Genomic DNA, 25,156 nt, shown 5'->3' on the forward strand with positions numbered 1-25,156 from the left:
TCCTTTCATTTTCATACTTTTATTGTTGCAAAAGTGGATGGTTTTAAAAGCAAAGTGAATACATTTCCTTACATTTATTTCACAATAACATATTTTGCAAACAAGCGATACACAAGTTATACGTAAATGCTTTCACCTTCCAAATACAGCACTGAAATACAGTGATCTTTAGCGAATTGGAGAACTTCAGTCTGCATGTGAGGACTATGGCTTAAGCTTCACTCCCAAACACAGAGCCAGCTCACTCTTCTGAATCTTTCCGTCTTTATTCACGTCACAGTGATGCAGCAGAACCTCACGGAATTTATCCAGATCTACTCCGCTGATACTGGGCTGAGAAAAAAAAGGGGGTTTGAATAAAAAGGCAAATAGAGAGAAAGAGACAAAGTGTCACAAACAGATGCCACTATTGACAATTATTAGTAGTATTGTACCAGGGCTGCCAACTTTGGTTGCCTGGCTGGAGTGAGATTTTGATAACATGACTGAATTAGTGACACGCCCTTTTTGGGGACTTTAAAAATTCAACAATTCATTTTTAATTTCCAGTTAATAATGCAAATTAACCAAATACTTAAGCCTAATGTTGTACTAGATGCACCTTTTAGAAACTATTTGTGTATGCCCTGTGTGGAAAAAAAGTGTAGTATATACATGTTATAGTACATAAGTATAAAAGTAGTGTATACAAATTTAAGTATAAAGTATAAAAGTAGTGTATACAATATAAGCTTGTTTGTCCACAGCTGTAAAACAGAAAGTCACAACCTTAAGACCTGTTCACACCGGGACGAATTTCGCGCGCGATATTCGCCGACGTTTAATGCCTCGTGACTAAACAAAGGGCGCCAATATGAGTGTGCACACCGGCGCAAAAAACGGCATGCGTAAAAGCGTCATTTTTTAAAAAACGCCTCGGGTTCGTTTTTTTGGTTTGACGCGCCGCGTCAAAAACTATCCGACCAATGAGATTGGCGCTTTTGTTCACGTGTCTAGAGATTCTGAAGTTACAGTAAAACACAACTTGGGGGTGCTCAAACACAAAACGGTCTTGCCGTGCACACATACGTAACGGCGAAGAAGATATACGCCAAGTAGCGTCTACACTGCCGGGAAGAAATAAGACGAGGAAGATGCAAGGCAAGATGATTGTAGAGCTGCTGGTCTCGTTGGTGTCGGAACATAAAGAACTATATGACAAACATGACAGCGACTACAAAAATCTTGAGTGGTTTCTGTTTTACATTAAGCGCCATCTAATGTCAGGGAATGAATTTGCATGTTCACTCGGCTCATCGTCAGCGAAAATCGCTTGGGTGTGAACACAAAAAACGCGTTGAAAAACGCTGGCGAATAACGCACGCCGATATTCGTCCCGGTGTGTAGGACCCTTAAGAGTTAATAGGTCAGAGGTAGAATGTTCTGTAAGAACACACACATTCGGTCCTCTCAATACAGTAACATATTACTCTCATGTATTTTTCCTATGTAAAAGACTCTTTTATGAAGATCCCATTACAGTATTGTTATAAAACTAGTTTTTGTGTACATTATATGATGCATGAAAATACATATTTTAATCAAAATGCTTCCACCTGTTTAACACTCATGAACATGCATTTTGAAGTTATAGCTTTAGTTTGGTAATGTTCGGTTATAATATCATTTGGTTATGCCAAACTATTGCAAAAACAGCTCAAATTAAACTCTATGCATATAAGTCAAATTGGATAATGCCCTTTTCGCACTGTGGTCTCTGTCATCTTTAAATGGTTCTTTAATCTTACAAACTACATTACTGACAGAGTGCCATATTCAACTAATTTACAACCAAATTATCACCTTCACTGAAAATTAGGGCTGCACGATTATGCAACAATGAAACCGCACACGATTTGGAAAAGGCTGTGATTATTTTATGCGCAGCTTGTCAGTGCAGAACAGCTGATCGATAGTAAATGCTGCTCCATCTGAACACCAGAGGGCATCTCACGCAGACACGCCAAATAAGCCCCACTGCAGAAGTATGATAATGCACATCATTCCAGGAAATCCCTATCATTGCTGTGGCTGAATAAAAAGAAGATTAAAACGCTTTGATTGATTAAACATGACTAATAAACGCACGACTGCCTTATTCTGTGTAAGAAGCCACATCATCTCACAGAAGGATGCTCAAACGTGTTATGAAGTGAGTTTGGAGTAAAAACATGTTATTAAATGTTGTCTTTTGTTGGACAAAATGTTCATAAATGCTTCTCATGTTTGGAAAGATATTTGACACATATTGCTTTTTCAAATGCACGTTATAAGTGACTCAAACTCATGGAGCAGCGTTTACAGAGCCGTACATCAATGACAAGCTGCGCATTAAAAAAATAATCGCAGCCTTTGTGATTTCATAATCGCGATAAGCCAAATCGGTTTAAGTGCAATTTCATGTAAATTGCGATTAATCGTGCAGCCCTACTGAAAATAAGAAAAGAGAGATTGAAAAAGAGAGAAAAAAATCAGATATTGAAAATTCTGAATGCTTAAAGTCAAAGCACATCCCTCCTCAACAAGCCATACGATTTGATCTTTCCAGAGCACAAATTATGCAGAATGAGTTACATGCTGATATTTAATACTCATTGTTAGGGAATCATTTTTAGCTGGAGTGGCTCTTGATCTCCATCAGAGGGCACTCCTCTTGACTCTTGTGCTTTTGCATTGTGAACTTAATTTCCCAGTGTCCTTTGCCTGTGCTCATGAGTGTTGTGATTATGTTCACCTTTGTCTTGTTATCTTGTTAATGTTTCCCTATATAATTCCTTGTGTTTCCTGTGTTCTTTGTCTGGTCTTTTCCTTTGTAGGATGTTGTGTTGTTGTTTCTCAGTTCTGCTCCCTGCTTCTTTGGACTTTATTTTATTTGGTTATTTTGTTTGTTTGGCATCTTTCTAATAAATTTTCTCTGCACTTGGATCCTGCCTCTTCTCTGAGAGTTCATCTTAACATACATAGGCCTATAAATATAATTACTGTTATATTAGTGTAGGCCTTACTGAATGCTGGGGACTTTTTGTTGGGCTTTTGTAGTGCAGTTCAGTCCTGAAGTTTCACGTTTATCGATGTTTATCCTAGCGAGTGCGTGCTAGTTGATGTTTGTTGAAATTATTTAAATGTTTATTTAAATAAGGTTTCTATTTTTTTGAATAACATCGTTGTGGCGAGTAGGACGAGGCCGAGGGCCGTGAGAGAACGGCGCGAGGCCAGTGGTGTGATTGATAATGAGTGACACCTGCGCGACACACCGGTTTCTTATCTCTCACGCAGGAGCGGAAGCATAAAAGGGACCGTCCACCAGGCGGAGAAGGAGTGTCGAGCCATCCACCGAGGGCTATCCAGCACCACCGCCAGGCACCGTGGAGTTCATCACCCACTTGGCAGAGGCCTAGATGGCAGTGCGTTGTGGGAACCGGACCAAGATTTTTTTTCCCTCTCTTATTACTTTATTACAACAATCGATCACTTACCTTGACAAGCTCCATCATGTCTTTGACAAACCCGTCCACTTCTGGACCTTCAAGTGCTCCAGTCTTACTCTAGAATCAGAGCCAACCACTAAGTGATGAAACATCAGGATATGTATCTAATGTGATACTCATACACAACAATAAACAAGACATACTGTTAATAAAGTAATAAATCATCAGTCTACTCAGATTGATGCAAAGTGAATTGAAGGTTAAAAAAATCTTACAACATCATAGTGAGCAAAGATCTTCTCAAAGTCTCTCTTTCTCTCCATTTGACTACTGGCCTGTGGAGGGTGAGAAATCATGACAGCGTCATGCACTTTATCATTAAATTTGAGTGTCACAAGCAGGGGAAAAAAATTAGAGATAAAGTACTCTAAATAAATTAGAGAAAAAGTACTAACATCCATTTTGAACTGCAACAGGAAGTTCTCTTGTAGAGCCAGAATTCTGGGAAGGAGATACAGTTAAATTAGAAGGCAGGCAATGAAAACATTGTGGTAGCACGTGCGGATTTCATACATCTGGAAATATAGTAATGGTATCAATGTAATATGGCAGCATAACATATGACAAAAAAAGAGATAAGAAAAAGCAACTGGCATGATTCACAGAGTGACTACCTCCCTGTCTGTTTGATCGCCTACCAGCAGCCATGCGTGGAGCAGCACGATCACTGATGCTCACCTCATCATCACCACTGACATTAAATGCTAAATATATTCCTTTCTTCTTTTCTTTGTCCGACACCAAGGCATACAGAGATGAGTGACGGACCTGCATCCCAGGCTCGATTACAGGCTGCCACAACCCTCACAATCTACTGGCTTTTTATTTGCAATAAACACCTCTCTGAGACTTGATGACACACCCACTATTTCTGTCTTTGTTCAATCAGCCACAAATTTTAATTGTAGGTGCACTTTGTGTTATGTTATTTAAACCTCACCTGTAAATTTAAAATTTTAATTTAAGATTTAAATCTGAGTTTAAAGTTATGGTGAAATGTTAATATATTCACATATGTATATTAAATATAAAACATGAAAAAATACACAACTGAAAATGATTACAATACAATAAACTATAACGGTGTAACAAAAAAAAAGTCAGCTTGAGGTAGATACAAGTATTAAATGTGGTTAAATGTCAAAATAACTCCATTAAGTCTATTAAGTCTATCTGCCTGAATTGTACACATTGAGTAGATACGCTCCCTCAGTCAAAATCGAGGGTTCGAGGGTCTGTCATAAACTTCCTTCCTTTATTTGAAGTTGACCGCACTTCAAAATGGTGGTGGAGAGTCCCCTGTCTTGGCCTCATGCTGACCGAGTTTGGTGGCGATTGGAAGAATCCCCTAGGAGGAGTATATCAAATTCCAGAGCATGCATTTTTCAAACAACCCATAATAGCCGACTTCCTGTTGGGCTGGCATATGACTAAAGAGTGTGAAAGTTTTTTGGCCCAATGAGATCTTTAAGTGTATGAAGTTTGGTTGCTGTAGGTTAAAAAGGGGTACAACCATATAAAAGGCTGCACCACGAGCTCCACCACGTCCCCCCACCCCACCCCACATCAACTTGTGCCTGGCCCTGATGGCTGACGATTCCAATGTGTGTGCAAAGTTGCAAGAGGTTTTGAGCATGATAAGGGCCCCAAAAGTGACAGTTTAAAAAAAAATAATTGTACCTTAGGAAACCAATAGGGCCCTTCGCCCCTTAGGGCTTGGGCCCTAATTACACTAACGGTGCTTTATGCAATTGGCACTGAGCCTTTGCCTCTCTCTTTCAACAACACAAACACCCATACTCACTCTTAATACCAATGCCTAAACAGCTTCACATGTACAGTACAAAAGTGCTATCATTAAACACACATCACCTAGCCAGGTCATTAAGATCCAATCTGCCATCTTTGTTTTTGTCAAAAATGTTCATCTGAAAGACACACACAAAAAAAGGTGTTCATATTTATAAAAACATTTTTTCTAGACTCAAATAAGGAAAATTAACACAAAAATAAACAAACAAAAAAAAAAGGCACTTGCGGTAATTTTACACAGATTGTAAATTTTTCACACCTAAATGTTGCACTTATCGCTACAGTCTTTAAAAAAAGAAGTACACCGACATGAAATTAACTAACATGAAATGCTTATAAAAACTACATGACCAGCCAAACACTACTCACTTTAGGAGAGGCTTGGGTGAGGAGTATCATTCATTTTTGGAGTGTACTTGTACAATAAACTGACCTTAGCCACTAACAGAGCAGTGTACCTATATACACTGATGGTGTATATACTTTTTTTAAAGTTTAATTTGCTTTGTTGGCTGCTGTGATCAGGAAAGGATTGTGTACTGTCGTATGATAAAAACTAGTGCTGTTAATTCAACATGTTAATTTAGTGTAATTATAAAAATAATAATGTGGTTCAAAAAAATTAACATACTTAATAGACCACTATACTCAGGATCTTAAAAAAAGCATAACTCAGACTTCAAGATGCTGAAAAACATACAATTATTTGTATGTATACATAGACAACAAATAAAAATCATGCAGATGGAATTACCTCTAAATATTTTAATAGCTTGCATTTATAGGGGCTGAAAATCAACGTGGTAATTTAAGCGGTGAATATTTCAATTGAAAATTTTCACTTTTTCACACAATTTCATTATTAAAAATGTAATAACCCATATCAACTTTCCAGACCTCATTTCTAGAATATTCAGTCCTTAAAAATTTTCAACAGGCAATTTACAGTCCATTTTTTTGAAAAAAATGGAGTCTTCAATCTCTCTTGCAGGATGGGTTGTATCGTGAGAATATCTGCTCTCACGTCAACACAACATGGATGCGTCATGGCTGAGATCTATGCAGAAGTGAAGATATTTTGTAAATAAAGACTTTATTTTTGTTTGGGTTTTTTTTTTTTGTGCACACAAAGCATTCTTTATAAACTTCTTAGAGATGTTTAGGGAGACATCTAAAATGTGCAATGCTGGGGGGTACTCATACCAGAATTGGGAACCAAAAAAGAAAGTAAAAACACATGCAAAAAAAATACTGAAATTAAATGTATACTTATTTACATATTTACTAAATTAGAAAGAAATAATTTGAAAATGAATATGAAAAAAAATTAACTTTGAAAAATAAACCGATATATTTTAGATCAGTTTCTCAACCAGTGGGTCACGACCCAAAAGTGGGTTGGAGAAAATTTATTTAACTGAGTACTGAGTATATAACTGAGTACAACTGGCTCACTGCCCCAATCCTTCTTTCCCTCACAAAATATACTACAATAGTGCCAAAACCCAGGACTGATGGTCAAGTCAATTCACCTTTATTTATATAGTGCTTTCTACAATACGGATTGTTTACATTGATAAACAGCTTCAAAATGATAAACAGGAAAACAACATGATTCAACATGTATCAATTCAATTCCGCTGTAAACCAGCTCTAAAAAGACAATAGTACTTTTAAACAGTTATTATTAAGTTGAAATAAGTTCAGTGTTGATTCAGTTCAGTTTAATAACTGTGAAAAGTTCATCAATTATGGAATGAGTTCAATTCATCTATAAAGCAGTTATGGGGAAAATAGTTAATCCAGCTCAGGTAATTTCTCATCCATTAGTGTCAGTGCATTCAAGTCAATAATACTGCCGAATATTAAGTGTCCCCAACTAAGCAAGCCTTTTGGCGACAGTGGCAAGGAACCCAAACTCCATCAGTGATAGAAATGGAGAAAAAACCTTGGGAGAAATTAGGCTCAGGCGGGAGCCATTTATCCTCTGGACAGATGAACAAACATGGAGTGGTTTAATTTCAGTCGGCATCACAAGTCAGACTGTGGATTGAAATTCAGAAAATTTCATCCAGTTCCTTCTGCTTGAAGATCAGGATTCATTATGGATGCATTTGGTGGGAGAGGAGAAGATGGCCATAGGGGTCTGTGCAGAGGACTTGCCTGGTTCGCATGGTTTCTAGTCGACAAGGTCTTTACAGGTGGTTTGTCTCTAGGGATCATCTATGTCATCTAGAAGCGTTTGTTTGAGGGCTTATGAGATAGCCACAACTTTAGTTTAAAAGAATACAAAGACATTTTTATCGGTCATAACTTCTGGAGAGAAAAAAGACGCAGACACTGGACACAGATGAAACTTTCTAGAGCATGTGTCAACCACCTGCGTTCGTGCACACTATCAAATGTACGTGTAAAAAAACTAAGTATACTTAGTACATGCGCTTAAGTCTGCAGGGCAATCACCCAGTAAAGCATTACAATAATCTAGCCTTGAGGTCATGAATGCATAAATTAACATTTCTGAATTAGACAATGAGACTCCCTGTTACAAATATAGTAGAAATATCACCTTCTACCAATAAAGATTGTTTTTTTAAACAATATTCCTGATCAGTTTAATCTCCTCAGCATCCCAGATAGTTTAGAAGAACTTGATGTTGCAACAGAAACTACTGTCTCTCTTCTCCAGCACTTTAGACACAAGGTGTTTCTCAATGTCAAGGATACTTCCTTGGCAGGACTGGTCCTTCCAAGTCACTTCCTTCAGAGGCTAGGCAAGGCTCCTCTTTAGCATTCTACTGTCTATGGTTTTTCAACGGCTCTGGAACAGGCTAGCAAGTGCACGTCATTGCGTCATTACGTAAGTGAAAATGAAAAACAGAGCGTTGCTATGGACGCAGTTCTGTTCACTCAGGCAATATACTCGTTTTTAAATCAATAAACTCCTTTTTAATCATATTGATTCTTTGACTGTCAAGTGTGTTTATAAACAGTGCGGGTCAATTTGACTCATAACATAATGGATGTAATTATTTTTGAAAACAAATGTTTGATAACGTGAATATACTTATATTTGAAAGCATATTGCCCCGTTAACGATCCGACTCCCTTAACGTCCAACATTTTGAATTTTTTGAACAAGATAGCAAAGCTGCGCGCATAGGATTGTGGGTGATTTGAGAGCGTGACGAGCGCGAAGGCTACACTTATGCATCCTTTCCTGTATATGGGATATTTTTCGAACGGAGGACTCAGTCCTTGGCTGAAATTCTGAGGATCCTCGACATTGGAACAGTCCTTCGATGGATGTCGATGACGTAGCATCCTCGAAATTCTGGCTTCCGAGGATCCTTCCTTGACATTGAGAAACGGCAACAGTTGCTCCTTTGCACTTAAAAAAGATTAAATAAAATAGTCTAACGCCGTGTTACAATGAGCACACTCAGGCCCCTCAAGAGAGCAGCCAGAAAAATGGAGAGCAGCTGGAAGAAAACAACACAAAGTTTTCGCATTTTGTTAAAAGACAGCACTGTTGCATTCAGAAAGGCCTTAAAAACTGCTAGATCTGCTTATTTTTTGACCCTCTTAGAAGAAAACAAAGACAACCCCAGGTATTTATTTGATACAGTGGCCAAATTACAGTGGCCCAGACGTTCCATTTATTCATTGCTATGGGAGAGGAAGAATTGTCTAAACTCGTTAAATCATCTTAATCAACATGCATGTTGGACACTATACCGACTACTGAAAGAGATGCTTCCAGAGGTCATATCCTCTTCTTAATATCATTAATTCATCTTTTGCCGAAAACTTTTAAGATGGCTATTATTAAACAGCTTATTAAAAAATTGCAACTTGATCCTACAGAATTAGTCGATTACAGGCCGATCTTGAATCTGTCTTCTCTTTCAAAGATACTAGAAAAGGCAGTATCATCACAACTATGTTCCTTTTTAGAAAGAAATGGTATCTGTGAGGATTTCCAGACAGGATTTAAACCGTATCATAGTACTAATGATTTGCTCTTACCATCTTGTACCGTGGTTGCATCTTTCTATTAGTGTTACTGGATCTTAGTGCTGCATTTGATAACATCTACCACAACATTCTTTTGAATAGACTCGAAAATGATGTTGGCATTAGTGGAATTCCATTGGCGTGGTTCAAATCATACTTATGATACTTAATACTTATTGTACCAAAAACCTCTCCACGTAATAACCTAGAATACTGTCTAAAACTTGGAATGGATTTGTGGATTGAAATGGATTTTTCTGGTCAAGTATTTGTCGTCAGTTAGAAACCTGGGTGTGCTCTTTGATACCAATCTTTTATTTGAAAGCCACGTTTCTATTTCATGCGTTTATGACCTCAAGGCTAGATGACCTCAAGGCTAGTGGGTGGTTGCCCTTCATACTGAATAAAAAAAAACTCCAGCTGGTCCAAAACGCAGCAACTAGAATTCTTACTAGAAATAAGAAGTATGACCATATTAGCCCAGTTCTGTCAACACTGCATTGGCTCCCTATTAAACATTGTTTATATTTTAAAATCTTGCTAATTACTTAAAGCACTAAATGGTTTAGTTCCCAAGTACTTGAGTAAGCTCTTAATGCACTTTTCCTCTTTGGAACATACTCTGGAACAGTCTTCCTCGGGACGCAGACACATTCTGTCAGTTTAAATCTAGACTAAAAACACATCTCTTTTACCTGCCATACACATAGCACATTATCAATTTCTATCATTCAAATCAGTTAAAAGATTGTTAGGCTGCATAAACTAGGTCAGCCGGAACCAGGAACATTTCCTATAACACCAGATGTACTTGTAACATCATAAGAAGAATGGCATCTATGCTAATATTAGTCTCTATGTTTATTTTGAGATTACTGTAGTCAGCCGGATCTGGGCCGTATCCAGATCAGATGGAGGACCTGTGCCTAGACACGACCAAATGCAGCCCTGAAGTGTCAGCAGAGATTGTGTCAACTAGACCAGTGGTTCCCAACCTTTTTTAACTCACGGCCCACACAGCCAAACACATATGTTTCCGCGGCCCACTGCAAAAGAATTTAAACGATCCCGCTTTTTGTGTCGGGTTAACTAAGTACTCGGAAGCAAGGCTGTTAATTGTCTTTATTGAATAAACTGGTAATGTATTGAATAAACAGAAACGGATCAGCAAGCCCCCACAGGCTCGGGTTGACATTTCGAAAACGGGAAAACCAAATCCAGGCAGAGGTCGGCAGCGGGTAGAACGTCAGCGAGCCGAAGAGCCATCAGAGGGAACAGGCAGAGCTGGGTTGAAACGAGCAGTCAAAACCGGCAGAGAAATGGAGCACTGGACAAAGCAAGACTAGAGTCAGACTCGAGTGACAAGCGCAAATCGAGAGCAGGCAAAAAAAAAAAAAAAAAAAAAAAAAAAAAACACATTAAAGGGAAACGGAACTGCAATATGTAAATAAATTTAAAACAAAAAACATGAAACAAATTTAGCTAAATGGATAACATGCACAAAAAAAAAATCTCAACTTGTTTACAAGATAATTAGACATGAAACTATAAACAACAATCTTTGTCACTCACCTAATGCGAAGGTTGGTGTTGTTTAGCATTTACTAAGCGCTGTATGTCGGGCTGAAGGGAAGAAAGTTGCAAGCGGAGATCAGGCTCGACGTTAAGCTTATTCCGGTATTTTGTCTTGAGTGCCACCAATGCAGAAAATCCTGCTTCACATAAGTATGTTGTCGGAAATGGCATCAAAAACTTAAGAGCTTTGTCAGAAAGATCAGGATACTCGGAGAATGTATGAATCCAGAAATCCGTCAATGTTTTTTGAGAAAACGTCAATTTTAAAGCACTGTCACAAGACATGTCAATGAGGCTGTCGTGCTCTTTTGCACTTAAACTTGTGACGGCTCCCTCACACAAGTTTGCAAAAGGATTTTCCATCCAGGCAACCTGAGCATCTGGAGATGGAAAGTAGTCACGCAACTGGCTCTTCAGTCCTTGGAGATGCTCCTCAATCAGCTTTTTAACCAAGGTGGGTAGGCTCATGGCTTCTTCTGTCAAAAGATGTGACAAATTTTCAAACAATTCAAACGAGTTTGATTTGCGAATTCGGTGGGCCCAAATGTCCAGTTTCTTTATTGTGGCTTCGATTTTATTTTGGACTTGAAACGCTGTCACTGATTTGCCCTGAAGACTCAAGTTCACACCATTAAGGTGATTGAAAATATCAGAAAGGTAGGACAATTTTGCAAGCCACTCGAAATCACTGAGGCGGTCTGAAAGGGGAAAATTTGAGTCAGATAAAAAAATCCGTGCTTCGTTGCGTAATTCAAATAGACGAGTAAGCACCCTGCCTCTTGAAAGCCATCGTACCTCAGTGTGTAACAGAAGCTGAACATGGTCACTTCCCATTTCTTCACAGAGTAGTCGAAACAGACGTGACTGAAGGGGCCTAGTCTTTATGAAATTGACGATTTTAACTGCCTCATCCAAGACGCATCTGAGATCTGTGGGCATCTTTTTGGCAGCTAGCGCCTCCCGATGTAAACTGCAGTGGACAGAGCTCATGAGCGGCGCAGCTGTTTTTACGCGCGCAACGACTCCGTTGCGATGTCCCACCATGGCTCTTGCTCCATCTGTGCTCAGACCCACGCATTTAGACCAGTCTATTCCATTTGAAACAATGAACGCATTCAAAATATCAAATATGGCTTGGGCAGTTGATTGCGCCGGCAGCGGCTTACAGAAAAGGAAATCTTCTTGTAATTCTCCATTATGTACATACCGTACAAAGGCAAGGAGGTTGGAAAGGTTTGCTATATCGGTCGATTCATCCAACTGTAGGGCATAAAAGGGACTCTCTCGAATGTTTTTGACCAACTTCTGAGTTATATCATCTGCCATTTCATTGATTCTTCTCTCGACTGTATTATCTGAAAGTGAAATCAGATTTAACTGCTTGCGGGCCTTTTCTCCACACATCACGCCAACCATTTCTTTCGCAGCAGGTAAAATCAAAGTTTCACCAATTGTGTGCGGTTTTCCAGCCTTTGCAATGAGCTTTGCAACACGATAAGATGCCTCCACTGCTTTACTGTTGTCGTTGCCAGAGAATGCTGTTTCAAGAGTTTTTTTCCTGCTTTGGTACTCTTTAAGTTTGTTCTCAAAAAATTCTATAGGCTTGGATGCATATTCACTATGCTTTGTTTCCAAGTGCCGTCGTAGTTTGATTGGTTTTAAAGCTTCATTTGACAGTATTTCTGAGCACACAACACAGAGCGGTAGCTGCTCGTTCTCTGCTCCAACATATGTGAAACCCAGCGCTAGGTAGTCGCTACTATATTTTCTTCGTTTAGGTTTATTTTGAGGCTTTTCAGTGTCAGGCTTACTTGTTGCTGAAGAAACGTCTGTATTTTTTCTTTTCAGCGATCCTGTTGTCAACCATTTATCCATTTTTAAATCTGCTTCAGCATGTATGAATCAAAACTATTTTAGATAGTCTAAGTTGGCGGGTTGTTATTAAACCAATCAGCGAGCTCGAATAGTGAACGCATAGTAACAGTTTATTATTTAATTTCTCATTATTTAATTATATATCAAATTATGATTTATTTTATTTTGACTAGACATTTTTTATTATATTAACAATATTACAATTTCTATTAACCCTTTCACACGTAAGTTTAAAAATATTCTGGCTGACCCCCCAGCGTGAGTTTTTCAAGGCGACCGTTATTTAGAATGTGTCACTTTAAGGTTTCCATGGTGACGCGTCATTGCTTGTCACGTAACACACCGCAGCAACAACAGAGCTGAATGAATGATGATCTGCTTTTATCTAATTTTTTCTTTTTTTATTCAAAATATTCACAAATTTGTTAGATATGGCATGAAATATCTGATATTCCGATTGTTGTTAATAATAATTGGCGGCCCCCCTGCAATACCGTCGCGGCCCACTAGGGGGCCGCGGCCCACAGGTTGAAAACCACTGAACTAGACAATCCCCTGTGAAGACCTCATTGACACGACAGCCAGTGGCACAGATCCTCAACAAAGCACGTCCCATACCAGGGTGATGAATCCGATCTTCAACCAGATAGAACTGGATAAATATTTGTAATGTTCCGATTCCAATCTGACTTCTGACCTGTAATGCTGCTTGAATCATAATCATACACTGTTTGTTTGTTTGTTGGCCAGAGGAGAACTGGCAACAGAGCCTGGTTTCCCCCAAGGTTTTTTTTCTCCATTCTGTCACCTGATGGAGTTTTGGTTCCTTGCCAGTGTCGCCTCTGGCTTGCTTAGTTGGGGACACTTAATATTCGGCAATATATATAATTGACTTGAATGCGCTGACACTAATGGATGAGAACTGAACTGAGCTGGACAATGACATCACCATTTTCTCCAGAGTTGCTGTATAGATAACTGAACTAAATTAAAAACTAATGATTTTTACAACCAAAATAAATCAACACTTAACTTACTTAAGCTGGACAATTAAACTATTTTCTTCTTGAGCTGCTGTACAGCCGAAACAAACTTTGTTGCATAATTTTCCTGTTATCACTGTAAAGCTGATTTGAAACAATCTGTATTTAAGCACAATATAAATAAAGGTGACTTGTCTTGACCCTTATTTTTCTCAGTTCCGTGTCCTGTATTGTATTTACATGTTAATTGTAAAGCTGTTGCATTTTTTTTTTTAGTTGTGAATTACCTTTCTTTGTTTTCTTTTGTAAATAAAGTGTGAAGCTGCAAACAGAACCTTATCTCCTCTTCCATGATATACTGATTTTTAAATAATGAAATTGTGATTTTATTTTCAGTTTAAATATTCAGTGCTTAAATATAAAGAGGGTATATTTAATTTGTCAAGCTATGTGTTTTAAAGGTTAAATGTCCTTTACAATTAGGTTTATTGATTAATTCACTCAATGCTTGAGAGAAACTACCCCTAAAGAGAAATCTCTAAAGCGGTTGTTTTAACATTGGTTTTAACTGCCTATTTTGAATGCATGTGTATTATTTTTTGCATTCGATTATTTCAATTGGCAACCAAAAACATATTGAAACCGAGACTAACAAGAAACATGAGCTCAATTTAAGAAGCATGGATAGATATGGATAGTTGGTGCATAATTGAAAATAGCAATGTTACCATGGCATCTGTGTATTCTTCCAACTTGTTTGAGGAAATATTCTTTTTGTGCTGCTCAAACAGGTCCTTCAAGAAACCCTGCCATGAAAAAGAGGCATTTTATCTTTAAAATTATGATGACTAGACTAAAACAAAACAGAAAAGAGAAGGTAAGAGAAAGAAGTGATTGAAATATTTTTATGAAATTGTGATGAGAATAGTACAGAGCCCCTAAAGTGACCTTTGAAGAAAAAAAAAAAACTTCCCATGTGTACCGTTTTCTAAACTTCTACGTAAATAACATAATTGATCATTACATTGCGAAATCTAATGATAATCTTTGATTAAGATCTCTGTAATCAATTTGGTGCTTGGTGCTTTGTGAGAGTATTGAAACAGTAGAACGTTAACTTATGAGAAAAAGTCAGTTATTACCATTCTTGACAAGGACATTGAGGAGAAACGCGAGCTGTTAAACATGAAAGTTAAACATGCTTCAAAACACGCTTTAAACTCATGTTTAATGTGATATGTTCATTCTTACATCTACTATAAAACAATGTATTGTTAGTCCCGAGATTCTTCACGCAAGTGAATAAATACATAGATCCGCAACCAGCATTCATATAACCTAATGGTCTGGTGGTAGAACTTTTGTTAAGTGTTAGATATTCCGTATTCTAATCTGCCTTCGTATAGTTTTATACAAATCAATTCTTTAATAAAAGGTCTTAAAATTGAGTATATAGTTTACCTCATTAAAATAAAAAATGTTCATCAATGATTGTATATCAAGTGCAGGAACACATTTGTGTACATTTTGTTTTGTGATTTCTCCGGAAAGAATTGAGTCACCACAATGGCATTAAGTGATAGATAGACGCGATCATCTGTGTGAAGACTGCATGAGCCAAAAGAGGAAGTTCCGCTGCCACTGATAACATTGGCAACGAACACTCAGCATGATTTCAAAAACAACACATTAAAGCGCCAGATCGGCTCTTATTTAAGACAAATAAACGTCAACTGGATATGTTTCATTTCCATTAGGTATCCGTGCTGCAAAAAATTTCACCCAAAAAAATGGTGGGGACAATATCGACCCTGGCAAAAAGTGGTGGACATGTCCAACCCTCTAATTACGCTTGGAATATAAATCTCGCTGTGAGTCATGTGTGTGCATTTACCCTGAGCTCCACAGCTGATATGTAACCACTGCTGTCAGCATCATGTTTCCTCCAGATCTATCATGGGAAATGTGGAAACTTTTTAAAATGGAAAAGTGAAATGAGAGTGTGATTATGTGAAGTGAAAGGTTACCTTCATAAATTCCACACTGTTGTCTAATAAAGCCTCTCTACGAAAGATAAGAAGGAAGTTCTCATCCTCGGGCAGGATCATATTCGCCATCTAGTATACATGCATGCACACACACACACACACACACACACACACACACACACACACACACACACACACACACACACACACACACACACACACACAAATGACACGTTTACTATTTAGTACCAGCTAATAAAGAGGTTTAATCATACTGAAATCAATTATACCACCACTCATAAAAGTGAATTACTTCCTTAATGCAAGGCAGATGTCATACCAATGTTTTTACCCATATGCTAGTGTTAGATACGGAAACTAGAGTGCTCTAGGTGGATGCTAGGTGGTTTCTTACTGGCCCAAGTCTATGATATTTTGGTCTCTTGATATGGCTCAGGTCCCTCTTTGTTTTGTTTTGTTTTGTTTTTACCAGTTTTATCATCAGGTTATTTATTACCAATACCCTTGCCTTTTTGTACTATTTTCCTGAATGATCCTCTGTCCTATTTTATGAGTAAATGCCCTCTTTGTGTAGTGTTGCCTGGAAGGGGAAAACAAGACTACACATAAACATACACAGATTCAAAATTAGGGGTGTGCAGTCCATAAGCTTTGAATGCTCTGCATACCCAAGCCAACTGAGAGAATGGGTTTGTGGACTCGCTAATTAATTACTATTCCTTATCATTTTAGGTGTAACGTAAAGTTTGCACAATAAAATGTTAGTAATACATATGTAACTGTCTGTCATTTATTTATTTGCCAAACGACTGTAACTTTCTTTAAATCTGTGATTCTGTGCCAGTTATGGAGGGTTGCGGATAAGCGGAGATCCATAACAGCTTTGGGGTCTATGCTCTGTTGTCATCATTGTTCTGCATTCTCATAGGATTGCTGGCAAATGGGGGATTACATTGCGCAGGGAAAGCCATAGATCTAAAATACATAGATTCCCCGGTGTTGCCAGGTTGTATGGTTTTGAATTTGTGCCGATAAAAATTGGTTTATGCAGGTGGACAAAATTGGGTCTGGTTTGGGGCCAGTTCTGCGTTTTTTAAACATCCAAATTTTATAGGCTTAATTGGTTAATAAACAAAACTCAAGTGTGCATGCACTTTTATGCTTGCTACAGACTGCAATTTCGGCAATCCTATAAGATCATAACAAATCACACTGGATCTATTAGACATGGATCTAATAAACTTGGGTATGACATATACATAAGCTACGTCCGAAAACTTAACCAGCTGACTTGTTGCCTCGCTGCCCTATCTGGTAATGACTTTGCAGGCAGCGTCTGCACACAAAGGTACCTCACAAAACTGATTTCGGACAGAGTTCTGAGGCAGCATAACTGTTAAGAAATGACATCATAGGTGGCAAACGTTGATCAAAAATGTACATTTACACAAACTGATGAGCAGCCGCAACTTTCAGACGTCATCTTTATTTTTCTAGCTCAACTGTCACAGAATGGAAAGCACAGGATTGTGGGATATCAAAGGCAGTGAAGGATACATCTATGCTGCCTTCAGAAATCGATCAGATGAAGGTATTTCAGGAGACAGGAAGTGAAACTAACATTGCATTCGGACGTGCCTTGATCCCTTCTGACCTTGGAATACGTCCTCCGAAGGCAGCATTTATCAGTTACGATGATGATTAAGACTGTACGATGATGACACCTATTAAATAGTAGGCTACCTACGACTCAAGTTAGTATAAAAGAATAAAATGTCATCAGCATGCGCTAGAGATAAACAAATAGAGCAAGATGAATCGCACTTTGGCAATTGCTGTTTTTATGTGCACTGAAAAAAAGAGGAGAATATGGACATGGAGGAGAAAATGTAAATGGGGCTTGTGCTAAGTATAGTTTTAAGTTTTAGTGCCATGTTGCGTTGATCAATACCTATGCTATTTCATGTTGCATTTTTATTGGCTAGTCAGTAGACATTGGTCATAGCAGCAAACACATTAGGCTCATTTGAGATTAGCAAAATCTGCGTAGAAATGATCACTGGTGATCACCGCGAAATGTATGCTGATTGGAAATGTGTCCGAGTCTAGTCCGACTGGCTTTGATATGAAGGTAAAAGAGTAGCAAAACTCAAGAGCACATAGATGTAAATTTGAGAACTTGCACAATAAATATTCGTACTTGTACGTGAACATTTACACTCACAGCTCCAATGTGAAAACCTGTAAAAATCTGAAGTTGAATGTTGAAATTTGCACTCGCAGACAATAGTCACAAACCTGTATTCTGAATTTGAAGCTGCAGACATTTAGTCACAAATGTGTAAAATGCCATTCACAGAAATACAATGACAGACACAAATTTGTAATATATATTTGCATTTATTCTTAAATTCACATTCGCAGTACAACCTCAATTATGCACTTGCAACTGGTCAAATCTGTCACTGCAATTTCAAATTTCGAATTTGAAATGGGACTTCTATTGTACGTGATGATGTCACAAAACCCGTGTCCTCGGGGACGCTCTGAAATGCTAACATGGCTTAATGCATTAGACTGATATTAAAAGAAATAAATTATATTATCAAACTCAGTAATAATAATGCATACTACAGAAAAGCAGATGAGCACAGAATATGAGCGCAATGCGTTTAATTAAGACAGTGGTATTAAAAGACCAAACTCAGGAAACACCATACATTAAGCCATGTTAGCGTTTCAGAGCGTCCTCGAGGACGCGGGTTTTGTGACATCATCGCGTACAATAGAAGTCCCATTTCACTGGTGAGGCGCCAACCAACAAAACGGCTCCTTTGAACAACCCTGCTCCTGCCCCCCTTTCTCTCTCGCCACCACTGAGTTTTAAGTGCACAAGTTAGTTTTACACCTAATATATCGTGAAAAGAGTAGCTATAAAGTCAAGGAGCAACATTTGAAATTGCAGTGACAGATTTGAGAAGTTGCAAGTACCTAATTGAGGTTGTACTGCAAATGTGAATGTAAGATTAAATCAAGCGTAGAGTTAGTTCTGGCAGGTCACGTTAGTCAAGCTCGCATCAGCTGACCCTCAGCTGATCCACATCTACCTATAGGAATACGACGCCTATCACCGTATACAGTATATAAGCTCCTTCAATATTATCAGCAGCTATCGTGTTTCTCAGGAGCTAATTACCCTCCTCCATCCCCAGCTCCTCCTCTCGCCCAGTCAGGATTTGGCATTCTTATTCCCCTTGAATCAGAATAAATTCTCGAAATATGTTGTACTTTAAAATCTTGAATTAAATATATTTGCAAATATTCATTTTTGGTTCTGTTTACCCCAAGGGGGGTTATTGCTGCTCTCCCTGCTCTTATCCATGCTAGGCTGCATGGATCCGCAGGGAGTTCTCGCCCAGACCGGAACCATACCGCCAATCCAAACTGTATGCTAATTGTCAATCGTATTTGATGGTAGTGGTCCTGACAGAAATGCAAATATATATTACAAGTTTGTGTCTGTCATTGTATTTCTGTGAATGGCATTTTACACATTTGTGACTACTTGTCTGCAGCTTCAAATTCAGAATACAGGTTTGTGACTATTGTCTGCGAGTGCAAATTTCAACATTCAACTTCAGATTTTTATTTTACAGGTTTTCACATTGAAGCTGTGAGTACAAGTTCTCAAATTCACATCTACGTGCTACTCTTTTACCTTCATACTTTGATGTCATGCTGACCTATGTCAAAAAACTCTTGTGAGGTGGCTGTCGGATTGTGCAGTCAGGCGCAGTTGCTCTTCCCCGACTGCGCTGATCAAAAACACGATGGGAAAGGATTTGTCACAACTTAATGCTCGTTGGTTTAAGTGGTTCTCAACCTGGGGGCCGTGAGACAACTTAATTTATATATTTCATATAATTAATTGATTTTATTATTAATAAGTTACATTAAAAATATTATCAAAGCATCACCTCGCTATACCATAATATTTCTGCATGAACACAGTTTATATTCACATAGTTGTCCAAATTAATGTACTGTGAGTGTTTTATAACGGAAGCTCACAGAAGGAGCGTGTTTTGAAGAAGTCTGTGAGGATCAGTGGTGTTTATGTACGCTTGGGCATCAGACGCTCCAAACATCTGACAGAGATTGTTCTGTTCACTGATGACATCGACCCACCTTTAGATCGCGTTTCAACATTCAGAATGTTTTTATTTTTTATTTGTATTTTGGTGAGTTTATTATTGTTTATTATTATTAAATCTGAATGATCCGTATGGTAACTATATGCAGTCCTTTGGCGTCTCCCTATGGTCTTGTTTGGTATGGCAGGTTGACTTGTGCTTATTTGTTTAATTTACTGTATAACTGAGCAAATTTTTTAGCACACATGAGTACATTTTTTAAGTTGTAAAGAATGTCTGCAGTGATATTTTAGGTTTAAATCTATATTGAATTTATTTTGTTGGGGGGGGGGGGGGGGGGGGGCTTGTAGTATTGATTCAGAGAGGAGGGGGGCTTTGGAGTAAAAATGGTTAAGAACCACTGCTTTAATCATTTAATTATGATTAATTTAATTGGGCCACGAGAAATCTCCTTTCTGAGGGTTGATAGATGATCAATACAGAGTGTTCGATAAACTAACAGATTAACTGATTGTAATATTAATTCAGCTTCATCAAGTTAATTCGATTAACTGATCTAAATATTTACAATTAATTATAGCACATTATTATTAATTATTCATATTTCCCTTTTGAGCTAATTTGCTACATCTCTTTCCCTCTCTCCCACAGTTTTTCTCTCCTTCTCTCTTTTTTCTTGTTTTGTAAAAGTTTTAAGGGGAGGAAAGACAAATTATTTCTAGTTAAAACCCACCAATTCTTACAGGGGAGCAAATGCATTGAGAATTTGGAGACCCCTTTGTCCAAAATCAAAAGAAATTTTGGACAATATTAAGCTTATTAAACTTGTATTAAACTTGTGAATGATGCCACAGTTGGATGTCCATTGTTAAGAGTGAACCTATGTAAATCTTGAATTTTGCATAGTCGGGAGTTTGTTTTATTAGTTGTTTATGTGAGACTGTAATTATGAGGGAGGGGTTTTTTCAGAGAAATTTGCATTAATGAGAGGGACAAGACAAGGGGATCCCTTGTCACCCCAGATATTTGCTTTTTGTATCGAGCCCTTAGCACAGAGTATACAAATTAATTCTTTAATAAAAGGTCTTTAAATCAAGGATGGGGAACATAAACTTGCATTGTATGCAGATGATGTGATCTTGTTTTTAACCGATGTTTAACAGAGAAACATTATTATCATTAGTGTTAGAAGAGATAGAGTTATTTGGAGATTTGTCAGGATAAAAATTTAATTTTAATAAGACAGAAGCTATGGAAATAGGGGGTAAATTACAAAAGGATTTAAAAAAGAAATATTATATTATATGGAACCAAACTGAAATAAGGTACTTGGGAGTGATAATTCCAAACAATGTAGAAAATGTACAAATGTAATGATGATATTTTAGAAACTACTATAAGAATTGATTTAAAAAGGTGGAAAATATTACAATTATCTTTGTTTGAAAAAATAAGTACAATTAAAATTAGTATACTCCCGAGATTCTTATTTCTGTTTCAAATCTTCCAGTTATACACCTTAATAGATTCAAAAAGTACCATAGTATTTTTAGAAAATGTATCTGGGATGAAGAGAAACCAAGAGCAAAACTTAAGGTTTTAGAAAATAGTAAAGGAATGGGGTCTAGCATTGCCAAATGCTTGATGCAATTAATACATTAATATTCTGGGAGAAAGAAAAATATGAATAATTGTAACCTTTTAAATGTTGGAAAAGAATTTGTAAAGTGGTGAGTATTAGGGTTCATGAGATGGTTTCTTTAAGAGAAATGGCAAAAGATCCAGATTTTAAACCAAATACTTTTGATGATGTATTTAAGGTTTGGGCTAGCAAAGGGCTTATTAGCTTTGATCTTATTAAATCAAAATTTATGGAGACAACGCGATGGGGACATTTGAGAAAAAAGGGGAAAAATATGTATTGTCTATACGAAATTATTTTCAAATAAGAAGTTATTTAAAAGATTAAATTAAAGTAAAACCTCTAGACGATATTCAACCTCTGATGTGCTTTATGATTAAAGTTAGAAAAATTAACAGAGTATAGAGTATAATTTAATAGGACGAATAAATAATATATAAAGGATAAGATTATAGTATTAAAAAAAATGGGAAGTTGAGTTAGACAATAAAATAACAGGAGGAGATTGGAAACAAAGTTTAAAAGAAATTAAAAAAAAACCAGCAATCACCATATTGGCAAGAATACGCTTGGAAAATTAATATGAGATATTTTATAACACCAGAAATATCCTCTAAGTATAATCATTCATCTTTAGGATGATGGAGAAGTTGTGGTGAAGTTAAAGCTCATTATACTCAAATTTTATATTTGTAAAATAATAATAATAAAAAATTGGACTGAAGTAATTCAGGTAATGGAAGAAATTTTTAAGAAACCAAATATAGTAAAGACAAAATATAGTTTTGGGTATAGGACCTATACTTAATGAAGATGAATTATATTTATTTAGAATACTAAGAATTACGGCTTACATCTAGGTTCTAAAGTACATTCAATGGAGACAATAACATATAAAATGAAGAGCAGAATTATAGTTTAAAAAGACATGGGCACCTCAAAAATCAAAGAATATGTTATAAAATAAAGGAATATATATTACATTAATTACTTTTTCATATAATCCTCCATTTTAATTTATCTAGCTACTTATTTTATTTATTTATTTATTTGTTTATTTATTTATTTATTTATTTATTATTTTTATATTATTATTTGATGTTTAAATAATTTTATTTGAATTATTTATTAGGAATGGAAAGACATAATTAAGTATAAAAAAATAAAAAATAAAAACCTTTATTATCTTACCAAACATCTTTTGTGTTCCAGTGCAGAAAAAGTCATACAGGTTAGAACAACATAAGAGGGAGTGAATGATTAATTTTTGGGGGGTGGACTAGCCATTAGTGTACTGCTTTACAGCCCATACTTACAACAGTGGCAAATGAAAACGGCTATCACCTAAGAATCAGTTGTTAAATTACAAAATCTATAATGTGCTTATGAAACTACACATTTGATTTCAGTAACAATGTGGTTCTGTCCAGCACATTATAGCACTTGTAGTTTTAGCTCGTCTCTGACAGCTGGAAATAGTTATATCTAATCCAGTGTTTCAACCATCCCCAGCCTCACTTTACTTACAAATCTATTGCACAAATATGTGAAGGAAGCAAAACAACCATTTACATGACAAAGCAAATAATTTTAATGTCATTGATCTGACTAGTGCAACCGTGCTGGAAACAGCCGGAAGCCATAAAGCAGCTAGATAACAGCTGCAGCAAACCTCTGCCATCAATGCATGCAGAAAGTAATTCAGCGGTTTGTTTGTTTATCTTTTCACACAGAAAGACTAATTATAGAGGAGTAGCCAGAATGTAAGGCATGTGTTTAAAAACACATTTATTATTCTCTTTCATGCTTAATTTTCAGTTCCATCAAATTATTATATTACAGGAATATTCATTTTTAAATATCAGTTTTTACTTCTATATAGGACTAAACACTACAAGAAAAACAAAACAAAAAAAAAATTTCAGGGAAATGTAAAAAAAATGTTATGTACTTCCTCGATCTGCAGGCGTCCATCTGATGTGACATCATAGGCAGACATAAACCTCTTCTTTATCTGCTGCACGCTTCCCTTTGTTATCTTTTCCTAAGGAGAGTAGAGAAAACAAACTGGTTACCATAACCACATTTCCATAATTTACCTCTCATTAAGCTCACCAACATCACTCAGCAAAGCCATTAGATTGGTACACCTGTGCACCAATAGAGATGCCCTTAAGATATGCTGGTACACAGTGAACATCTGGCTCATCATTTATTTATAAAAGCCTGCTTGCTCACATCAATATAACGCTTATTCACTGAGTGTACAAATTTAGCAATATCAACTTCAGAACTACTATTGTGTAAAAACAATGTAACACTGTACATTTAGTCAAAAGTTATCCACGAAACATTTGTGGATCATATACACGATCATTGTAGATCTAAATACAGAAGTGGGTTTTACAGTTTCACAGTTTCCTGAAAATGTAAGTGTTGTTTGATTTCCTCAGAAGTTATTTGAATTTCTGAGTGCCAATCTGAGATCAAAACATTTCAGTCACAAGTGTACATGTGCGTACATTTTTTATACTATGATAGTGTGGCGAACAAGACGAGGCCAAGGGCGTCGCGCAGGTGTCGCTCATCATTAGTCACACCACCGGCCACGGCCGTTCTCACAGCCCTCGGCCTCGTCCTGCTTGCCACATATAGTTTCTATAAAAATAACATAAACAGTACCGTTATTGTAACTATAACTGTGATAAACTGTGGCATTGACCATCAAAATAAAACAAAATGACCATTTCTAGTAGCACAACGATTTTAAAATAAATCAGCAGATGTTAAATGGCTGTCGACTTTATTATGTCAGCTTCCTGCAGAAAAGAGAGGACAGATTGTGTAAACAGCCAGAGAAAATTGATGACCTAATTTACAAAAATAGTATGTTTGTTGTTCTTCCATAAATGTCAGCAATGTAATCAATAACACCTGTGTCATCAAAATCAACAATTATACCGGTGCTGAGTCCAAAATGTATTGGACACACTTTATGATAAATTTCATTAATGAAATTAGCAAACATTGGTTTACTAAAGATTATTAATTAACATTAAATAACATTTAGATTGAAATAGTAATTTTCAATAAACTTTCTCATCTATGTGTATATATATTTGTATAGCTATCTTATTTAAATGTGCACAAACTACTGTTAACCATGATATAAAGGTTTTTTTTTTTTTTTTTTTTTACATACCTCTGGCCCTAATTTCTTCAGCATGAGCAGGAAAAAGTCATCCAACTCTTTCCCTTCAATGTAGCCATTATCTACAGAAAAGTATTTATCAATGCAATTTTATGAACAGATACAGATAGAGACAATACTTAAATCTAAACACAATACTCACAATATATGTAAATATCACATCTGAAAGTAGAATTGAAATGATATTACATTCTTACCATCCGCATCAAAGTGTTGCCAAATCTGTAGAAAACCAGCAGCATCTAGGTTGGCAAAAGCACAGTCCATGATGGAAAAATAGCGTTAAGGATACAGGGATTATAGAGCAAGAGAAGAAATGCACCTGTACTCAGAGAAAGCGACTGCAGATGT

General features: G+C 36.9%; 1 protein-coding gene across 2 annotated transcripts; it reads right to left on the minus strand.

Annotated features, from left to right (window-relative positions):
• Nucleotides 1-25,156, minus strand: scgn (secretagogin, EF-hand calcium binding protein). Of its 2 annotated transcripts, XM_079894179.1 has the most exons (11): nucleotides 25,003-25,156; nucleotides 24,797-24,867; nucleotides 23,546-23,638; nucleotides 15,817-15,906; nucleotides 15,684-15,740; nucleotides 14,518-14,595; nucleotides 5,400-5,455; nucleotides 3,923-3,968; nucleotides 3,743-3,802; nucleotides 3,516-3,584; nucleotides 1-333 (listed from the first exon to the last, which is right to left on the minus strand). In XM_079894179.1, the coding sequence occupies exons 1-11, from the start codon at nucleotides 25,070-25,072 to the stop codon at nucleotides 205-207; spliced, it is 819 nt and encodes a 272-aa protein (XP_079750305.1). In that variant the 5' UTR covers nucleotides 25,073-25,156; the 3' UTR covers nucleotides 1-204. The 2 variants fall into 2 exon arrangements, with proteins under 2 accessions (XP_079750305.1, XP_079750306.1); XM_079894180.1 differs by lacking the exon at nucleotides 15,684-15,740 and having other exon boundaries at nucleotides 17-333; nucleotides 25,003-25,119.

The sequence above is a fragment of the Squalius cephalus genome (genome assembly GCF_949319135.1).
Source record: "Squalius cephalus genome assembly, chromosome: 15".
Taxonomy (NCBI): Eukaryota; Metazoa; Chordata; class Actinopteri; order Cypriniformes; family Leuciscidae; genus Squalius; species Squalius cephalus.